This window comes from Odocoileus virginianus, chromosome 7, assembly GCF_023699985.2.
Source record: "Odocoileus virginianus isolate 20LAN1187 ecotype Illinois chromosome 7, Ovbor_1.2, whole genome shotgun sequence".
NCBI lineage: Eukaryota > Metazoa > Chordata > Mammalia > Artiodactyla > Cervidae > Odocoileus > Odocoileus virginianus.
Genome location: NC_069680.1, coordinates 7,063,396 through 7,081,536, shown reverse-complemented (window position 1 = coordinate 7,081,536; position 18,141 = coordinate 7,063,396). Strand labels below are relative to the sequence as shown.

Below are 18,141 nucleotides of genomic sequence, written 5' to 3'. Positions count from 1 at the left end.
TCCAGGGGATCTTCTCGACCCAGGAATCAAACTGGGGTCTCCTGCATTGTAGGTGGATTCTTTAACAGCTGAGCTACCGGGGGGACAGGACTAAATCCCAGACCTGGGGAGGGAAGAGGACAGAGACCCTGGGAGAGACTGAAATGGGTGGAAGGGAGGGCTGGGGGTCGGGGGAGGCAGAGGCAGGTGCTCCCACTTGCAGGAAAGCCTTGGGGCTGACGATCTCTTAACTGGGTTCAGTCATCTGATTTGATCTGGGAAACAGATGGAGCCTGGCCTTTCTCAGAGGGAAGCTCGGCTTAGACGTCAGGAGTCAGCAGACCCGGCCCCTGTGTAACCCAGAGCTAACGAGCGAGAACAGGCCAGCCCTGCATGGCCTCCCTCCCACGCCCTCCCTGCCTGAGCACCTGCGCCACTTCTAGGACCTCTGATGCACTCTCCCTTGTCTCTGTCCCGCTCTCTGGAGTGGGACTCGGTCATTTCCCACGGAAAAGCTCCCCAGCTCTCAGGACATTTAAAGCTCTGCCCAAGGAAACTTTTAATTCCCTTAAGACCAAGCCAAAAATGAGCTGGCTTCAACTAGCTGGGTCTGGGCTGGCCTCTTAATTCAGGAACACAGGATTATTACTTATCAAAGGAGGCAGAGACAGTCTTTCTGGGAAATTTACAGGAGGTGGGGGTGTAGCGGGCCCATCACATCCCTTCTCCCTCAGGTCCCAAGAAACAAGTCAATGCCCTCTGCCCAGCAATGCCTCAGGGGAGCAACAGGAGGGAGAATCTGTGTAGTCTCCCAAGGTCACACAGCATGTCAATCTAGGTCCTCACTGAGCCTCGCATGTGCCAGGCCCTGTGGCAGCACATAACATACATGCTCTCACTCAGTATTAAAATCCTTCAAGTAGGATTTTTTACCCCATTTTACAAATGAGGCACCCAGTTCAGAGAGGTTGGGTAATCTGGCCCCACTGGCCTTGGGAGGAAACATCACCAGGTGGTTTGAGCTAACACCTGTCACCTTCCTCTCAGGCACTCAGGCCCCTGAATTTCCCATCTGGGCTCTGCCTCTCCTGTCCAAGCCTCACAGCCTTCACCAAGGGGCACAAGGGACCACGGAGCTGAGGCAGAGGCAAGGTCCAGAGATCCCATAATCTAGAAGGTGTGGCCTGCTCCCAGGACCCTCCCCATCACCCCACCCACACCCCCGGCTGGACCAAGAGCCCGCCAGGGCCACAGTGGGATCCTGACTCCAGGGCTGTGGGGAGTCGGCCCTCCATTCCTGCTCCCAGGGACCTCCCACGAAGGAGACTCTCAGGTTCTCTGGGGACCCAGAAGCCTGCTGCCTGCAACCAGTGAGCGGCCCCAGAAAAGGAAAAAGATGAAACAGATTGGTTCTTAACACAAAAAGGAATTATAAGAAATCTCAAATTCTTTTTTATCTTGACAGGATTACCCCAAGGATGCTGCAGAAAAAGCAGCACTTTTAAATAGAGTCCCCAGGCAACACAGTTTCTCAACTGCCCAGGAGCCTGAGGGTCAGCCAGGCTGTCACAGTGCCCTGGAGCCAGCCGGCCCCTAGTCGTCCATCATAGAGCTCTTAGCCTCCACATATTCCAGGGCCTTTGCCTTTACTGCCTGCACATCCTTCTCCGAGCCGTGTTGCTTCTCATAGTCCAGGTAGCGCTTGAAGAAGAATTTCATTCGCTTGGGGGCCAGGCTCAGGTGAATGACCCGCTCGAAGATGTCCCTGGGAGGGAGAGCAGATGGCGTTTACCTCTTAGCCTCTGGCCACATGATTCCTAGCTGACCTTCACTCACTGCTCTCAGGCTCTGGAGCACTCCCACTTCTACCTTTATTTTTATTCCTATTATAAACTGTCACGTCCATAGACAGAGAGACCACCACCCTTGCTTTCCAGAGGAGCAGACTGAGATGTTACAGGACCGAGTGCCCTGAAGGCACACAGTGAATCACGACAGAGCTAACGGGATGGGACAGCCAGTGAGGTGTGGATCTGTGAGGATGGCTCTGCTTAAAACTCACTCAGAGGCGTGGGCGAGGCACCAACTCTTTCTGGACCTCAGTCCAGCCATCTCTAATCCTCCCTGTCTTGGGGCGATGCTAGCAGTGATCGGTGAGATCATGCCTGTGAATACTCTCTACAATGAGAGCCAGGCTCAGCATCAATTATGAGGAAAACCCAGTCTCCTGACTCCCAAGCCTGAGGCCAGCCTACCTCCCAGCTGACGTTCCAGCCAGACCGGTGGCAGGCCCCCAAGGTAGAAAAAGAAATCGGAAACATGAATGCCACAGAACCTGCTGTGTCATCTCAAAGCCGTTTTTCCAGATAGAGAGAACTGGGGTGCTGGGAGCTGCTGTGGGGCTGAAACTCCTCTGAGTGGTCAGTGCCCGCCCCCTGCCCCACCACAGAGTGAGGCCTCAGCCCGTCCTCCCCTCTCACCGGGCTTCCTTCTGGCTGCCATGCTTGATGATCATGTCAATGTAAACCGACCAGACGTCCGTGCGCTTTGGGTAGGCGCTCAGTGTGCTCTCAAAAATGGCCCTGGCACGTTCTGCATCCCCCAGCTGGAACTCAAGCTGGGCAAACTTGGCGATGACATCCACGTCTGCAGGGAGAGGACGGCTCAGACACAGAAAGCAGAGAGATGCCCTCAGCACAACACGTGACACCGTGGGCAGAGTCTGACGCCTGATTCCCTGCCCTTGGGTCCTGAGACCCAGGTGATGCCAAGAGGGACGCAGGGGCGGGTTGAGGGCTAAATACACAGATGGACACTGTTCTACGACTCCCGAACAGCAGACATTCTACTCTCTGGGCCCAGAAGGTGGATGGGGGACAGGAGGTGGGCTGTGGGGCAGGCAGGCAGAGGCCAAAGAATTGATGCTAATCCCTTTTTTGTTCCTCAACCTCTGGAGTTCAGCATTTAAAATGCAACACGAGCACATGTTCACGAGCATATAATCAACAGAGAGCAAGCTACATACCCTCCAGAAGGTTTCCCTAAACCAGCCCTTGGATGAGAAGACCCCCCATGCCCCTGCCCAGATGCAGGGAGTCTACTGTGCTCAGGAACTGGGTGGGTGGAAGGAATGAGCACTCACGCTCTTTCTTAGGCAGGCACTCAAGGGCTCGCTGCATCACACGGTGACTGGCCTCCGCCTTTCCCCTCCGCAGAAGAAAGGCGCCGTATTTGACCCAGACAGCTTTCTCCTGCCTGAAACGCTTCAGCATCCGGTTATAGAGTTCACCAGCTTCCTGCGGGACGAATGATGTAAGCTGAGGACAGCAGGTGAAAGCGGAAGGGCCAACGACAGAGACAGATGGTGACGCTCATGGAAAGCGAGCCCTGGGCTCAGGGGCTCCCTCGGTGTCCAGGCCCCGATCCAGGTATGTGAGGGGAAAGGGCAGGCACCCAGGATGAGGACAGCATGTGCTGGGGAGTCTCCCTCCTAGCCCCATGCCTCGAGGAGGTCGAGACTAGAAGACAGAGCGTGAGCGTGATGAAGGAGAGAGACAGAAAGGGGCAACTGGGCTGTATCACCTCCTGTCTGTGACACCTCTGTTGGTGGCTCCAGGGTGGGGGAAATGACTTCTCCCACCTGGAAGATGAGAAAGCCTGGGGCCCAGAGGTGGGGGTTTCCTCCCTCCCCGAGACATCCCCGCTGCCTCAGAGACTTCCAGGAGCTCGTCTCTGAGTGGCTGAGGCCCCTCTGGAAGCCGGCTGCCTGGCCCAGACCCCTACCTGGAATTTCTCTGACTTGGTGTAAATGTCAGCCAGATGGAGAAAGACCTTGAGAGGCTCATTGTACTGCACGGCCCGCTCGAAGACCTTGGTCAGTGACTCCTGGGAGCCATACATGTTTTCTAGGTTCAGCAGGGCCACCCACACGTTCAGCTTCTCTTGCTCCTCTCTGGAGGGAGAACAGTCAACATATGAGTCCATCCTCTCAGCCCCATGAGCCCCCACTCCCAATTGGGGGGCTGGAACTACGTCCCCCTCCCCATGTCCTCAGTCCCCACCCACACAAGCCGGCACTCAGAGCCCCTGTACCCACTACAGCTCATGTGGAAGCAGGAATCCCAATCCATGGCTGCAGGGTCTGAGGCTCCCCTGGCTTCTGCCTCCATTCGTGGGAAGGAAATCTACCAAATCTCAAACTGGCCTGAGGTCTGGGCTGGACGGGGCACAACCTGTGGTCTGAATCGCCCCTCAAACTAGGATAATGATGCAAAGGAGCACCATCCCTCTTCACTAGCTTTTGGGAAACCTGTCAGACCCTCGGCCTGGAAGATGGTCACTACCAGGATTTTCACCCAGGTACGTGGAGAGGCAAGTTTTTCCTCTTCTACTTTTCTCCAAGTGGGGCACCTAAAGTGTACGAACTCACGGAAATGTGACTCCAGCTCTCTCAGTGAAGAGGACCATGAAATATAAATGAGCAGATCTATGTCACGGCCAGCCCATCTCTGAGAGAAAGCCTGTGAACCCACAGGGCCCTGGTGGCAGTCACCCCAACTGCTGCCGGCCTGCGGAGGAGACATGGCCCTCCCCGAAGAAAGATGGGGCCCAAAGCAGGAAGGCGGGGCCAGGACCTGAAGGAGATGGTCTTGAGCGCCCTCTCGGCCACAGCCCGGGCCTTCTCAATCTCCGTGGCCTGCAGGTGGAAGGCCATGTACTGCAGCCACAGGAGGGAGCTGCTGGGCGAGCTCAGCACCAGTCGGTCAAAGTCCTCGGCCGACTCCGGCTGTCGCCCAGGATCCATCAGCGCCTCCTCGATGCGGGACAGCTCCTTCTCGGCCTTCTGCTTCTCCAGCTCCCTCTCCTTCTTGCTTTTCTTCTTCTGCTGTGGAAAGCAGAGCGGCAGGTGAGTCGTCTGCTCCTCAGGCCCGGAGAGGTCTGCAGTGGAGGCCAGGAGCCGGCAGGGCAGTTCCCGGCTCAGCAAACACTCCCCGCCTGGGACGGCCCCGCCCGCCAGAAGACACCGGGGCTAGGGCAGAGCATGGGAGCCTGGCAGAGCCAAGGGTCCCTGCGAAACGGTGATGCCCTGGAAGACACGTCACCGTGGCTTGCTCTGGTTTCTCGTCCTCCTCACTGTCCGAGCTCTCTCCATGAGGTGGCAAGGCCGGGGTCAGGGTGTCCAGACCCACATCCCAAACGAAGCCAGAAGACAGCTGCAGCCGGGGCGCTTCTGCTGGCTTTTTCAGCTTCTCCTGAGGATCAAAGGCGCATGTGAGGCCAGCACTGGGCCCAGTGGCCCCTGCTCCCCAGCCCCTTCCCACTGGAGGAGCAGGGGCTCCCACCATGCCCAGAAACCTAGAGGTGTAGACCAGGCTACACCCTGGTCCACTGGGGAAACTTACAGGTGTGACGAAAAGTAAATTAAAGAAATAATTTTTTTAAAAGCTACATATGCACACACACATTAATGCTAGCATAGAGGTGTGCCAAACGTTCTCAGGGTGGCAGGAAGCCCTTCCACACCCGTCCTCAATGTTGTCCTCATTTCTCACAGGGAGACACAGGCTCAGACAGGCTAAAAGCCTTTCTTTCTTTGCCGGCTCTCCCACCTCCTGACTAATTTAATTTAGCTCCACTTAATACATGTGGATTAAAATTGACTTTTAAGCCCACTCAACGGTTAGCAGGGGCCCTGTCCTTAGGACCTGATGATCAACTGAGGAAACTAGCCTCGCCACCTTGTCCTATTTTACAGAAAATGAGGACAAGAAAGGGGTGCTGATGACAGCCCAGTCCTGAGGCAGGAGACCAGGGACCTTCCTCCTGGAGCAGCCTCCTCCCCAGCCCCACCACCCCTCACCTTGGGCAACACGCTCATCTCTTCTACCTCTTCTTCTCCTTCCCGGTAATACACTTCCACGCCACTGTCGTCCTCCTCAGACAGGGCAGCTTTCTTCTGCTTCTTGTTCCCAATTTCCTAGGATGGCAGGCAGGGACGATGCTGAGCCTCCCTTCTCTTCCTGGCCCAGGGGGTGCTTGATCCCTGCCTTCCAGCAGCACCCAGTGCCCCACCCAAACTCAGCTGCTCTCAGTCCAAGAGGCTGAGGCGAGGCAGCTGCTGGGGGCTTCTGAAAGGCTCGCCTTCTCACGCGAGGGGAGGCCATCTTCCCAAGGGCCCTACCTGCTCACTGCTGGACTCGGGGTGCGGCCGCTTGCCCAGCTTCTTTGCCTGGGGCTTCTGGGGCTCTTTCTTATCCTTGCTGGGTGGCTGCGCCCCCTCCTGCCCCTTCCTAGTTCTCCTCTCTTTCTGTTTCTGCTGCTGCTTCTCCTTTGCTCTTCCTTTGTGGTCTCTCTCCGCTGCCTCCGTTTCCCGCCCCTCTTGCTTCGGAGGTGGCTGTCCCAGGGGGGCAGAAAGCGCGTCCTGCTTCCCAGTGTCACCGGGAAGAAGCGACAGCTCTACCAGGCTCTCCCGATGGTTCAGACTACGACAGGATGACAGGGAGAGTGGGTGACGAGGACTACACAGTACAATGGGTCCACCCCCACCTGCCCTGGAATCCATTCAGTCATCTTAGCAATGACCCACACGCTGTACGACACTTAGTATAAAAGTACAGAGCACGGCTGTGCTGCCCCTTCCTCCGGCCCCAACTACAGGTGCTGTGCAAAGAAAAGGCTACACATCCGCTTTCAGGAGCTGAGGCAGAAGGCACCAAACAAAGGGATTTCATGGACCGCATTTATCATTACCTAGGCCATGATGTTTGAAGTTTACCTCTCAGTCTCCTCCCAGAGTTCCCAGAGAAAGGGGTGAGAGAGAGAGAAGGCACCCACCGTAGGACCTTGGCTGTGAGCAGCTTCCCCTCGGGGAGGTGTCTGTCATAAGGAGCTTTCTTGGACTGGTTGTGCTGGGAGACGTGCGGGTGTTGGGCCAAACCCGTAACTGAGGGGCCAAGGCTGACAGGAGAGAGACAAGCGTCCCGTAGTCGTAAACATGGCAACGGAGTCCCAGTCAAGCCAGTGCTCGCACCCTCCCAGAGACCCAGTGGGACAAGGATTTACAACAGACACAAGGTTCTTGGCATTCAACTAACTAAAGAGGGCTCTGTAGACTGGAAAAATCATCCAGCATAATGGAGATATAATTGAAAGGTATCTTTCACCCCATATCAGAGCATCACAACACACAACTCAAAAACTGCTAGAAAGACAGAAGAGAATAAGAAACGTACTAACAGCAGGGAGGCTGCAACGTCTGGTGCGAGTGGTTCACGGAGTACTCACAGACTGTGACACGCCATATTCTTTGTCCAAAACACAGAAGAATAATTTAAAACTTCTTTTAAAGTATGGAAAGACTTGGAATTTAAAACACTGTGGGAACTCAGAGTCTCCTTCCTTCACGTTCCGTCAGAGATGGTGACTGAGGGAGCAGTGGGGGCCAAGCAGGACAGGCTCCTGGAGGACACTCGGGGTCGGTCCACGTCCCCAGGCTCTACCTCACTCACCCTACGAGCACGCCGGACGGCTGCACGGACTTCACGAAGCCCCTCAAGAGCTGCCCTTCCTCAAGGTCCTCGATGGAGTTAATCTCTGGATCTGTTATTTTGCTTTTCGTCTCTGGGTTTGTCCTAAAGGGATAAAAAGGCTTACACACATACCTCTAACCCTTTGCCCACCCTCGCCTCTAACTCTCCCGTGATAATGTGCTCAGTCACTCAGTCACGTCAGACTCTTTGCCAGCCCATGGACTGTAGCCCGCCAGGCTCTTCTGTCCATGGAATCTCCCAGACAAAAATCCTGGAACCGCTTGCCATTTCCTACTCTAGGGGGATCTTCCCCACCCAGGGATCAGGCCCACATCTGCTGCATCTCCCTCACTGGCAGGACTCCTGACTGCTGCCCAACCTGAGAAGACCTCCTCTGGTAACAACTCTTTGTAAGAATGTGACTCTGGACCTGTCAGTAGGACATCACCTGCAGAGCCCAGCCCCGCCTTCTTCTGAAGTCCTGTCTGCCCTGGACAGCACTAATAGTAACAAGGAGAGGGTGAGCTGGCCAGAGGGAGGTCAAGCCTCATAAATGTCCATTTCAAACCCTGACTTCAGCCAATCCACTTAACGGCACTCGCCCCTGCTGTATAACCCTGGGGGCTACATCACCTCCCTTCACCAGGACCACCAGCAGACAAGCCCAAGCCCCACTCTAGATATCTGCACCTTTCCCTGGGAAACAAGAGCCTGAGCAGACAGGTTCTACAGTTAGAATGTCAGCTTTTCTGGATAAAAACAGGGCCGGGAATAAAGCAGGTGAGCAGTGAGGCAAGCTGGGGAGGCCCAAAGCTCTGTCAGATCCATGCAGCCTCTCCTCAGTCCTCTGGGAGGTTCTTCCCCGATTCTTATCCCGACGACACAGACACTCACCTGGACGATCTCAGCGACAAAGTCACTACAGGGCTCGCAGCAGACAGGACGTAACACCTAGAACGGGAGCAAAGGAGAAGGCAATGCAGACCCCACACCTTGGGAGACGGCAGAGGGCCTCGGCTTCCTCTCACAAGGCTGAGCAACAGGCCAGTGAGGGCTCTGCTCTTCATCCCGCTGACCACCTGCTGAGGGACTCGGGACAGGGCCCCGCTCTGGGCTTCAGTGTACTAGTCCAGCAAGTAAAAGCAGCGCTACTTGCTCTTCTCACCCAAGAACAGTGCTGGCAGGAGGAAACCAGAGGACACGCAAGCCCTCTGGAAGGCATGCAGAGCCACGTGGGGAACACGCAGGAGACGAGACCTGCCCCGTGTCGGCGGTTGGGAGGGTTTGATCTCGTGGAGAGGCTCACCCAGGGAACCGTGGCAGGGATGGCCCAGGACCACTGCAGATTCACAGTTCAGAGGTGGCCCCCTGAATGAGACCTAAGCAGAAAAGGCTTCTGGGGGGAAGGCAGGGTTTATTCTTGCTAGGGTGCTTCCACACTCACATCTTAGAAAATGGCAAGTAATAGCCTGAAGTCACAGGGTCAGGAATCTTATCAGGAGGAAGGGTCTCAGCAACAATACAGCCCAAATCCTCCCACTATGGCATCTGCGTTCCCCACCAGGGTATCACGGCCCTTAACGCAGGGAAGGACCTGAAGGGACTGTCTGCCTTTAGGGAGTTAATTTATCATCCACATTTGAGAGTCGAATGAACTACAACTGAACACTACTCATATGCTTAACTATTCAGTTCAGTTCAGTCGCTCAGTCATGTCCGACTCTTTGCGACCCCATGAATTGCAGCACGCCAAGCCTCCCTGTCCATCACAACCTCCTGGAGTTTATTCAAACTCATGTCCATCGAGGCAGTGATGCCATCCAGCCATCTCATCCTCTGTCATCCCCTTCTCCTCCTGCCCAATCCCTCCCAGCATCAGGGTCTTTTCCAGTGAGTCAACTCTTCACATGAGGTGGCCAAAGTATTGGAGTTTCAGCTTCAGCATCAATCCTTCCAATGAACACTCAGGACTGATCTCCTTCAGGATGGACTGGTTGGATCTCCTTGCAGTCCAAGGGGCTCTCAAGAGTCTTCTCTAACACCACAGTTCAAAAGCATCAATTTTTCGGCGCTCAGCTTTCTTCACAGTCCAACTCTCACATCCATACATGACCACTGGAAAAACCATAGCCTTGACTAGACGGACTTTTGTTGGCAATGTTATGTCTCTGCTTTTTAATATGCTTTCTAGGTTGGTCATAACTTTCCTTCCAAGGAGTAAGCATCTTTTAATTTTATGGCTGCAATCACTATCTGCGGTGATTTGGAGCCCAAAAAAATAAAGTCTGACATTGTTTCCCCATCTATTTGCCATGAAGTGATGGGACCAGATGCTTAACTATAAGGTTACTTAAAAAAAATATTTTGCTAAAAATAAAAAATAAATAAAAAATAAAAATAAAAAAATCACATCCATATTTTGTAAGCCTAAAGGAAACAGAGATGATTCTGGATTTCTCTGTGACATTCTTCTTCTCCTAGGCCCTGGGCATTTTTGTGCTGTTGAGCTCTGGCAAGTGGTTGAGAATGAAAGCAGGTGCTGGTGGCTGGGACACTCGAGATGGGAAATGGCAATTACTACTTTCCAGTCTCAGCCTCGGGAAGGCGCCTGCTCCATCGCTGGATAATTGTGTGCGACTGTCAGAAAAGTATGTATTGTACCAAGCTGAAATATGCCTCTCCAATGCTAGTTTATTCAGGCTATAAAACAATTTCAAAACTCTGAAGCAGGTTCATTTCTATGTATCCAAAACAGTTAATAAAGCAACTTAACCAAGCAAAGCATAGAATAAATGTAAACAGCCAATAACCATGAAAAATGACCAGTAAAAGAAATTCAAATTAAATTAAGAGATCAATCTTGGCCTATTCAATGGCAAGATTAAAAACTAAGAATATCCAGTGTTGGATAAAATTAAGTTTCAGTGTCAAGACTTCCCTGGTGGTCCAGTGGTTAAAACTCTGTGCTCCCAATGCAGGGAACATGGTTTTGATCCCTAGTTGGGGAAGTAAGATCCCACATGCCACACAGAGCAGTCAGAATAAAAATATCCAGTGTTGACAGCAGTGTGAAAAATGAACAGACACATTAACAGTTAACAGAGATAAAATTTAGCACAGTCCTTTTGGAAGACACTTTGGCAAGATGTATAACATTATTTAACCCATCAATTTTACTTTTAGAAATTTATTTCACAGACATACTTGCACTAGTATCCAAACATGTGCAAATATACTCACTTCAACATTACTGTCCATCAACAGAATTATTTACATAAACTGTGATTTAAAAAAAAAAAACACATAATGCAACTCAAAAAAAATGATAAAAGGTAAAAGAATAAGCAAGTTTTCGAACTACAAGCATAGCAAAGAAAAAGTGCATGAGTCACTGCTATGAAGAAAAAGCAAGTTGCAGAACAGTATAGAAAATTAAATTCTACTATTACATAAGGGAAAATTATAACTACCTATATTAGGGTCTTGAAAGAAATCGAAGCAAAAGTGATGGAGAAACAGAGGAGCAACAGCAATGTTCAGTTTCCATTTTATATACTATTTTTTTTTCTGGTACAAAACCACACACCTTTAATTTAAAAAATCAAAACCCAAAAAATCCCCACCAATCCCACAGATAACAGAAAAAAAGGAAAAGAATCCAGCCTACCTGACAATCTGCTGTGGGGCGAAGTCTTCCAGGTGCGTTTCTGAGTAGGAGTCACTCACATGAAACATACTGACTCTTCCAAGCCTCCCAAAGGGGAAGGAGATGATCAGGCCCTCCTTGGGAGTCACCTTCACCACACGGCCCATGGCCACTTCCCCCTTCTTGAGCTTGTGAGGACCTGGCAGGAGAATGAACCAGATTCAGGGAAGAAGAAATGAGCCAAGAAAGAAGCTGAGACAGTAGCCAACCAGAAGCCAGGGGGAGGTGGAGGTGTCTGGACTTAGGGTGTCTAGACTGCATGGGCCAGAATGATCACACTGTGCCATGTGGTCAAGGATGCCAGGGCCAAGTGCTGGACAACGCTTTCTGAGAGACCTAATATAAACAACTGTAGGTAAAGGTGTCTCAGACACAGGCCACAGAGCAAAGCCCCAAGAGAAAAGCTGTTCCAAGGACACAGCCTCTGCACTAGACTTTCTGAGGATGCCGATATCCACGGCATCCTTCAACCTGAGCGATGACTAAGACCTTCTCCCAACCCTTTCCACCCCCTCCCTTCCTTGACCAGGTCCCGTTTCATCACCACACCTATGAGTGAAAGAGACAAGAAGGCCTTGGAGGAAACTGCTGGGCCAACCACAGTGGCCTTCAGGGCCTGGCCAATCCGGAACTTCTTATCTGGGTGTTTCAGAACCTAGAAGGGCAAAAAATTTCCTTTGATGTTTGAAGAAAGGCCTGTCATTTATCTAAAACCACAGTACAGTATGTATCCCCCACGGGATGGTTCCCTGTCCCCACTGTGAGCACACACCAAGGATTAAGTTGAGCTCAGGGAGCCGGGGTCTCCTCTCCAGGCATCTCAGGCACACTGACCTTGAAGCTAAGAGAAGTGAGCAGCAAGGGAATTCTCCCTCGGACGTCTGGAGCAATCTCTACCTCGAGCCATTTCTTAACCATGTTGTACTAGGAGAGAAAAAAAAACAAGAGGAGAAGTGGAATGGGGCAGATACAAGCATCTTTTCTTTTCCTTTCACTAAAACAGACACTCCTAAAATCACACAGCTGAAAGGGCCCTAATCCTACATTTTCCCAAGTAACAGGAACTCACCCCCATGGCCCAATGCCCCTGCCCACCCTCCACTTCTCACAGGCTTTACTCAGTCGAGCTCAGAGCCTCCACCAGCCCAGCAGAACACACATCCTTCCTGGTGCCTCAGCTGATCAGGAGGCAGAAAAGGCCTCGGAGACAATGTCCCAAGCAGTAGCACCAATCCCGCTGACCTCGCAGCCTCCTCCAAGCTCAGTTGTGCACAGTGAGTTAACAGCCTTCAGGGACTAACATCTCATTTCTAAATCAGTTTAGATTTTTCTATTGACACAGTGCTCTGCCCTAAATATACACCCCAATTTTCAAGTCAACTCAGTAAAACATTTATCAAGTAGCCACTACACACGGCATGACAGTGATAATAGCCAGGCCCTGCCTTCAAAGAGATTACAGTCTGCAAAAAGTAAGTTGAATGAGTATGTAAATAACTAGAGCAGAAAGCAACACACAGGAATATAATATGCTACAGACTCTATAGGAGAACTAGTAAGAAGGGAAGGTTATCTGTGCTAGACCCTGAATTATAGGCAATGGGAACAGACAGTACCCCAGTGTAGAAATAAAGAAGGGAAAAAAAGGTGGCTTTCAGCATGACCGGTACCCCAGATTCACGAGGTCAGATTATAAAGAGTCCTTTTTTTGGCCACACCGTGTGACTTATGGATCTTAGCTCCTGACCAGGGATCAAACCCATAGCCCTGGCAGTGGAATGGGAATTCCCTCTGAAGAACCTTAAATATTACTCTAAGGCATCTTGGGTTTATGAATGTCTATAGACAAAAAGTAACTAAAGGTATCAAGCATCATGGACATAATTAGACAGATGCTCATGCAGGAAGACTCTGGCAACACTGAAGAGGAGTTATCCCTCAAGGTCAAGCCCAGACAGACCTTGACCTTCTCTCTGATATATTCCAACGAGTACAGTTCTCACTGATCTCTTCCCTTTACTCAACTACTATTCCACTTAGGGTTTGAACACATAATCTGACACCCAATTTACATATTGTTTTACACTGTTCCTGAACTTTATGAAAGGCAAAAATCTAAAATCCAATACTTTATTTTAAATAAAATTTTTTATTTCTTGTATGTTCTGATAAACTTTATTTGTGGATACTGAAATGTGAATTTTATGTTATTTAAAATAAAGTACCGGATTCAAATTCTTGCTCTATGATGTATTTTCCTGTCTATTTTGTACAAGAAATCTACAAACACGTAGAACTGTGAGTTGCTTGCTCTTTGGAAGCCATAAATTTAGCTCCTTGAATAGACCAGATGTTTTCTAAGAGCAGAGGGGTTCTACTGTCTCCCACAAATCAGCAAGGCAGCAAGCACAGAATCAAAGCCTAGTGTAAATGGTCATTGTCAGTTCCTCACCCCTTTCTTCTATAAGAAAGACAGCATTGCATTGCAGGGCATGCACTTCTCACCTTCTTCAAGAAGCAAGTCACAGTCTGACCAGACTGATACTGTTTAATCTTCTCCAAGGGGCTTACAGAGTGAGTGTTGAGAGCAGTATGGCCATCCTCCTTCAGCACACTGTTTGCAGAAAGGCAATGGAAAGAGTAAACCAACCTCTATAAGCTTCTAGCTTGCGACCGTCTCCCCCAACTGGCCTTGGATTAACCTTATTGGACTCCCCCAACACATACACACCAACCAGGCACCCCCCCAATTTCCGTTCATTAGGGGAATGAATGTTCACAATACCTGCATGAAAGTTAATCCTTTCCAACTCACTCACCTAGGTGTGAACAAACTACAAAGTAGGTAGCCAACAATAATCTTCGTAAGTGTAGAAAATGAAATTGCTTTACTTCTTTCAATGCTTGAGCTACTGCTTTACTGTCTGCAGAACTGCTTTCACAAATGAATGTGACAACACTCTCATGTGTGCCTCAAACAGGAAAGATACTATTAAACTCATTTTATGCTACAGACCCAGGAACTCAAGTCAGAGCTTCTGATTCAAAAATTCAGGGCTCTGTCCCATGCTACCTTGGCACTATCACTTTCTTGATTCTCTTTGTCTATGCAGAAAAGCAACGAGGAGATGTGGTCTGAAAATTATCAGTCTACAAATCACTTCAAAGGAAGCACAGAATTCCCACCATTCCAACCCAGCCCAGCTTACCTATCCAAATTTCTAAAACAAAACAGAACTCGTCAATAAAATGGTACAAGTAACACTGGTATAAATGTAACATATAATAGCCAAGTACTGGCGAATATAAAAACCACAGGCAACTCATATACAAGTAAAGCTGAAATACAGATATCCTATGAACTTTGAGAACATGGTACTAAGTGAAATAAGCCAGTCACAGAAGGACTATGCATGACTCCACTCATATGAGGCATCTAAAGACATCAAACTCAAACTCAAAGAAACAGAAAGTAGAATAATGGTTGCAAGAGGCTGAGAGGTGAGCAGGAAATGAATGTGTATAGTTTCAGTTATACAAGATGAAAAGGTTTAGAGATCTGTTTACAACAATGTGCATATAGCTAACAATGTGGTAAGAGGGTAAATTTACACCGTGTTTTCACCACAATAAAAAAAAAAATTGAAAAAAGATTAGAATACAGATAAATACAAAGAAAAGCCCATATGAAGACACTGGGAGGAGAGAGGCATCTGCAAGCTGAGACAGGTCTCAGAAGCACAAACCCTGCCGATACCTTTGTCTCAGACCAAAAGTCTCCAAAATCATGAGAAAATAGATGTCTGCTGTTTAAGCTAAAAAAAAAATTAAAAGTAAAACACAAACATACATTACAAGTATATGTTATCTTTTTTCTTTTTCCCAAATTATTTTAATTTACTTTTCTCTCTCAAAAAAAAAAGCAGCCATAACTACATTAATGCCAAGAGAAAACTCAGTGACTAACAGGAATTCCAAAGACACAGGTAAAGACTCCTGAACGGTCTGCTCTCCTAACTGCAGCCCCTCCAAAGGAGTAATTAATTGATCAGGAAACATCTCATCTAGTTTGAGAGACCCTCACCCACCCTGAACTCTGCTCCAAGATACAGGACATTCTTTTTGTGCAGGAGATCTCCATATCCAAGTGGGGATGAAAATATGGTGTTTTGTCAAGTAGGTCAACACCACTGATTAAACAAATGTTTTTCCTCCTGACTTCAAGATATGTAATTTTAAACAAAAGCATTTGAGAAAAACAGCAGTTATACCATTATGTTTATACTATGCTTCTCAGAGGCGTTGATTAAAATAAAATAATTAACAATACAACACAGGTGCATGGAGGAGGTGCAAGATGTGCTAGAGTTTTACCTGTCCATCTGTCTGTTATTCTAACTCTCCATCCCACATCTCCTCAATGGAATGCACTCATTTCCTGGCTTGACCCACAGTGCCACAGCGTTGTCAGCATCTGGTACTCAAGGTTCCAGAAGTATTTCCCTATCTCAGACACAAGCCTTCTCAGAACTATTCCATTTCTGTTCTGATCCCTTTGGGATGCTGATCAAACCTTAACCTCAGAAAGCTGTTTAAGTGGTCCTGTCCTTCCATGACATCCTAGGCACATAAGATTTACAGCCTAGATGGATGGGGACCTGACTCTGCAGAAGCACTGGCAATAATGTGGGTCTAGCTTCATTCACAGATGGCCTATTCAGTTCCAAGAGGCTGGGTTTGTTTTTTTTTTTTTTAATGTGGGAAGCAGAAGCAGATAGGCCCACAGATCAACATGCTTAAGATTCTCTGAAAGAATGACCCAAAATTGGATCCACCACTACGCAAACTACTAGTTCTACCAGTCTACTACTAGTTCTACTAAGTTCACTCAGAATCCCTTGTGAACATCCCTTTGCATAATCCACTAGAGTATGACCTAAATTTTCAGTCACCAAGCAGTAGTCCACACTCAAAGAACAAGTATGCTTGGCTACACGGTGTATGTTTAGGGAATTACTGAGTTCTAGAATACTAGGTGCAAATAGATTCAAGGGATTAGATCTGATAGATAGAGTACCTGAAGAACTAGACAGAGGTTCGTGACATTGTACAGGAGGCAGTGATCAAGACCATCCCCAAGAAAAAGAAATGCAAAAAGGCAAATAGGTTGTCTGAGGCAGCCTTACAAATAGCAGTGAAAAGAACAGAAGTGAAAGGAAAAGGAGAAAAGATGCATCCATTTGAATGCAGAGTTCCAAAGAGCAAGGAGAGATAAAGCCTTCCTCAGTGACCAATGCAAAGAAATAAAGAAAAACAATAGAATGGGAAAGACTAGAGATCTCTTCTAGGAAATGGCAACCCACTCCAGTACTCTTGCCTGGAGAATCCCATGGATGGAGGAGCCTGGTAGGTTACAGTCCATGGGGTCGCTAAGAGTCGGATACAACTGAGCGACTTTACTTTTACTTTCAGAGATCTCTTCAAGAAAATTAGAGATACCAAGGAAACATTTCATGCAAAGATGGGCACAATAAAAGACAGAAATGGTATGGACCTAATGGAAGCAGAAGATATTAAGAGGTGGCAAGAATACACAGAACTATAAAAGATCTTCATGACCCAGATAACCATGATAGTATGATCAGTGACCTAGAGCCAAACATCCTGGAATGCAAAGTCGAGTGGGCCTTAGGAAGCATTACTACGAACAAAGTTAGTGGAGGTGATGGAATTCCAGTTGAGCTATTTCAAATCTTAAAAGAAGATACTGTGAAAGTGCTGCACTCAATATGCCAGCAAATTTGGAAAACTAAGCAGTGTCCACAGGACTGGAAAAGGTCAGTTTTCATTCCAGTCCCAAAGAAAGGCAATGCCAAAGAATGCTCAAACTACTGCACAATTGCACTCATCTCACATGCTAGCAAACTAATGCTCAAAATTCTCCAAGCCAGGCTTCAACAGTATGTGAACCATGAACTTCCAGATGTTCAAGCTGGTTTTAGAAAAGGCAGAGGAAAAGAAAGTAAAGGCAGAGGAACCAGAGATCAAATTGCCAACATCCGCTGGATCATAGAAAAAGCAAGAGAGTTCCAGAAAAACATCTACTTCTGCTTTATTGACTATGCCAAAGCCTTTGACTGTGTGGATCAAAACAAACTGTGGAAAATTCTTAAAAGAGATGGGAATACCAGACCACTTTATCTGCCTCCTGAGAAATCTGTATGAAAGTCAAAAAGCAACAGTTAGAACTGGACATGGCAACTGACTGGTTCCAAATCAGGAAAGGAGTACGTCAAGGCTGTATACTGTCACCCTACTTATTTAACTTATATGCAGAGTACATCATGAGAAATACTCGACTGGATGAAGCACAAGCTGGAATCAAGCTTGCCAGAAGAAATATCAATAATCTCAGATATGCAGATGACCACCCTTATGGCAGAAAGTGAAGAAGAAGTAAACAGCCTCTTGAAAGTGAGAGAGTGAAAAAGCTGGCTTAAAACTCAACATTCAGAAAACTAAGATCATGGCATCTGGTCCCATCAGTTCAGCTCAGTTCAGTTGCTCAGCTGTGTCCGACTCTTTGCGACCCCATGAATCGCAGCATGCCAGACCTCCCTGTCCATCACAAAGTCTCAGAGTTTACTCAAACTCATGCCCATCAAGGCAGTGATGCCATCCAGCCATCTCATCCTCTGTCGTCCCCTTCTCCTCCTTCCCCCAATCCCTCCCAGTATCAGGGTCTTTTCCAATGAGTCAACTCTTCGCATGAGGTGGCCAAAATATTGGAGTTTCAGCTTCAGCATCAGTCCTTCAATGAACACCCAGGACTTATACCCTTCAGGATGGACTGGTTGGATCTCCCTGCAGTTCAAGGGACTCTCAAGAGTCTTCTCCAACACCACAGTTCAAAAGCATCAATTTTTC

The 18,141-nt window shown here is 48.7% G+C and overlaps 1 protein-coding gene across 2 annotated transcripts in view; it reads right to left on the bottom strand.

Annotated features, from left to right (window-relative positions):
- Nucleotides 1-1,408: 1,408 nt before the first annotated feature.
- PDCD11 (programmed cell death 11) overlaps nt 1,409-18,141 on the bottom strand; it is a 43,362-nt gene continuing 26,629 nt past the window's right edge. The window contains exons 22-36 of one of the 2 annotated variants that reach the window (XM_070470101.1): nt 13,720-13,828; nt 12,049-12,138; nt 11,764-11,869; nt 11,176-11,353; nt 8,403-8,459; nt 7,488-7,610; nt 6,814-6,936; nt 6,161-6,461; nt 5,840-5,956; nt 5,082-5,231; nt 4,614-4,864; nt 3,763-3,931; nt 3,122-3,275; nt 2,460-2,625; nt 1,409-1,744 (exon numbers count right to left, since the gene is read on the bottom strand). In XM_070470101.1, the coding sequence (XP_070326202.1) occupies nt 1,573-1,744; nt 2,460-2,625; nt 3,122-3,275; nt 3,763-3,931; nt 4,614-4,864; nt 5,082-5,231; nt 5,840-5,956; nt 6,161-6,461; nt 6,814-6,936; nt 7,488-7,610; nt 8,403-8,459; nt 11,176-11,353; nt 11,764-11,869; nt 12,049-12,138; nt 13,720-13,828 (2,266 nt within the window). In that variant the 3' untranslated portion in view covers nt 1,409-1,572. The remainder of the gene's footprint in view (nt 1,745-2,459; nt 2,626-3,121; nt 3,276-3,762; nt 3,932-4,613; nt 4,865-5,081; nt 5,232-5,839; nt 5,957-6,160; nt 6,462-6,813; nt 6,937-7,487; nt 7,611-8,402; nt 8,460-11,175; nt 11,354-11,763; nt 11,870-12,048; nt 12,139-13,719; nt 13,829-18,141) is intronic. The other variant, XM_070470102.1, reaches the window with a different exon arrangement.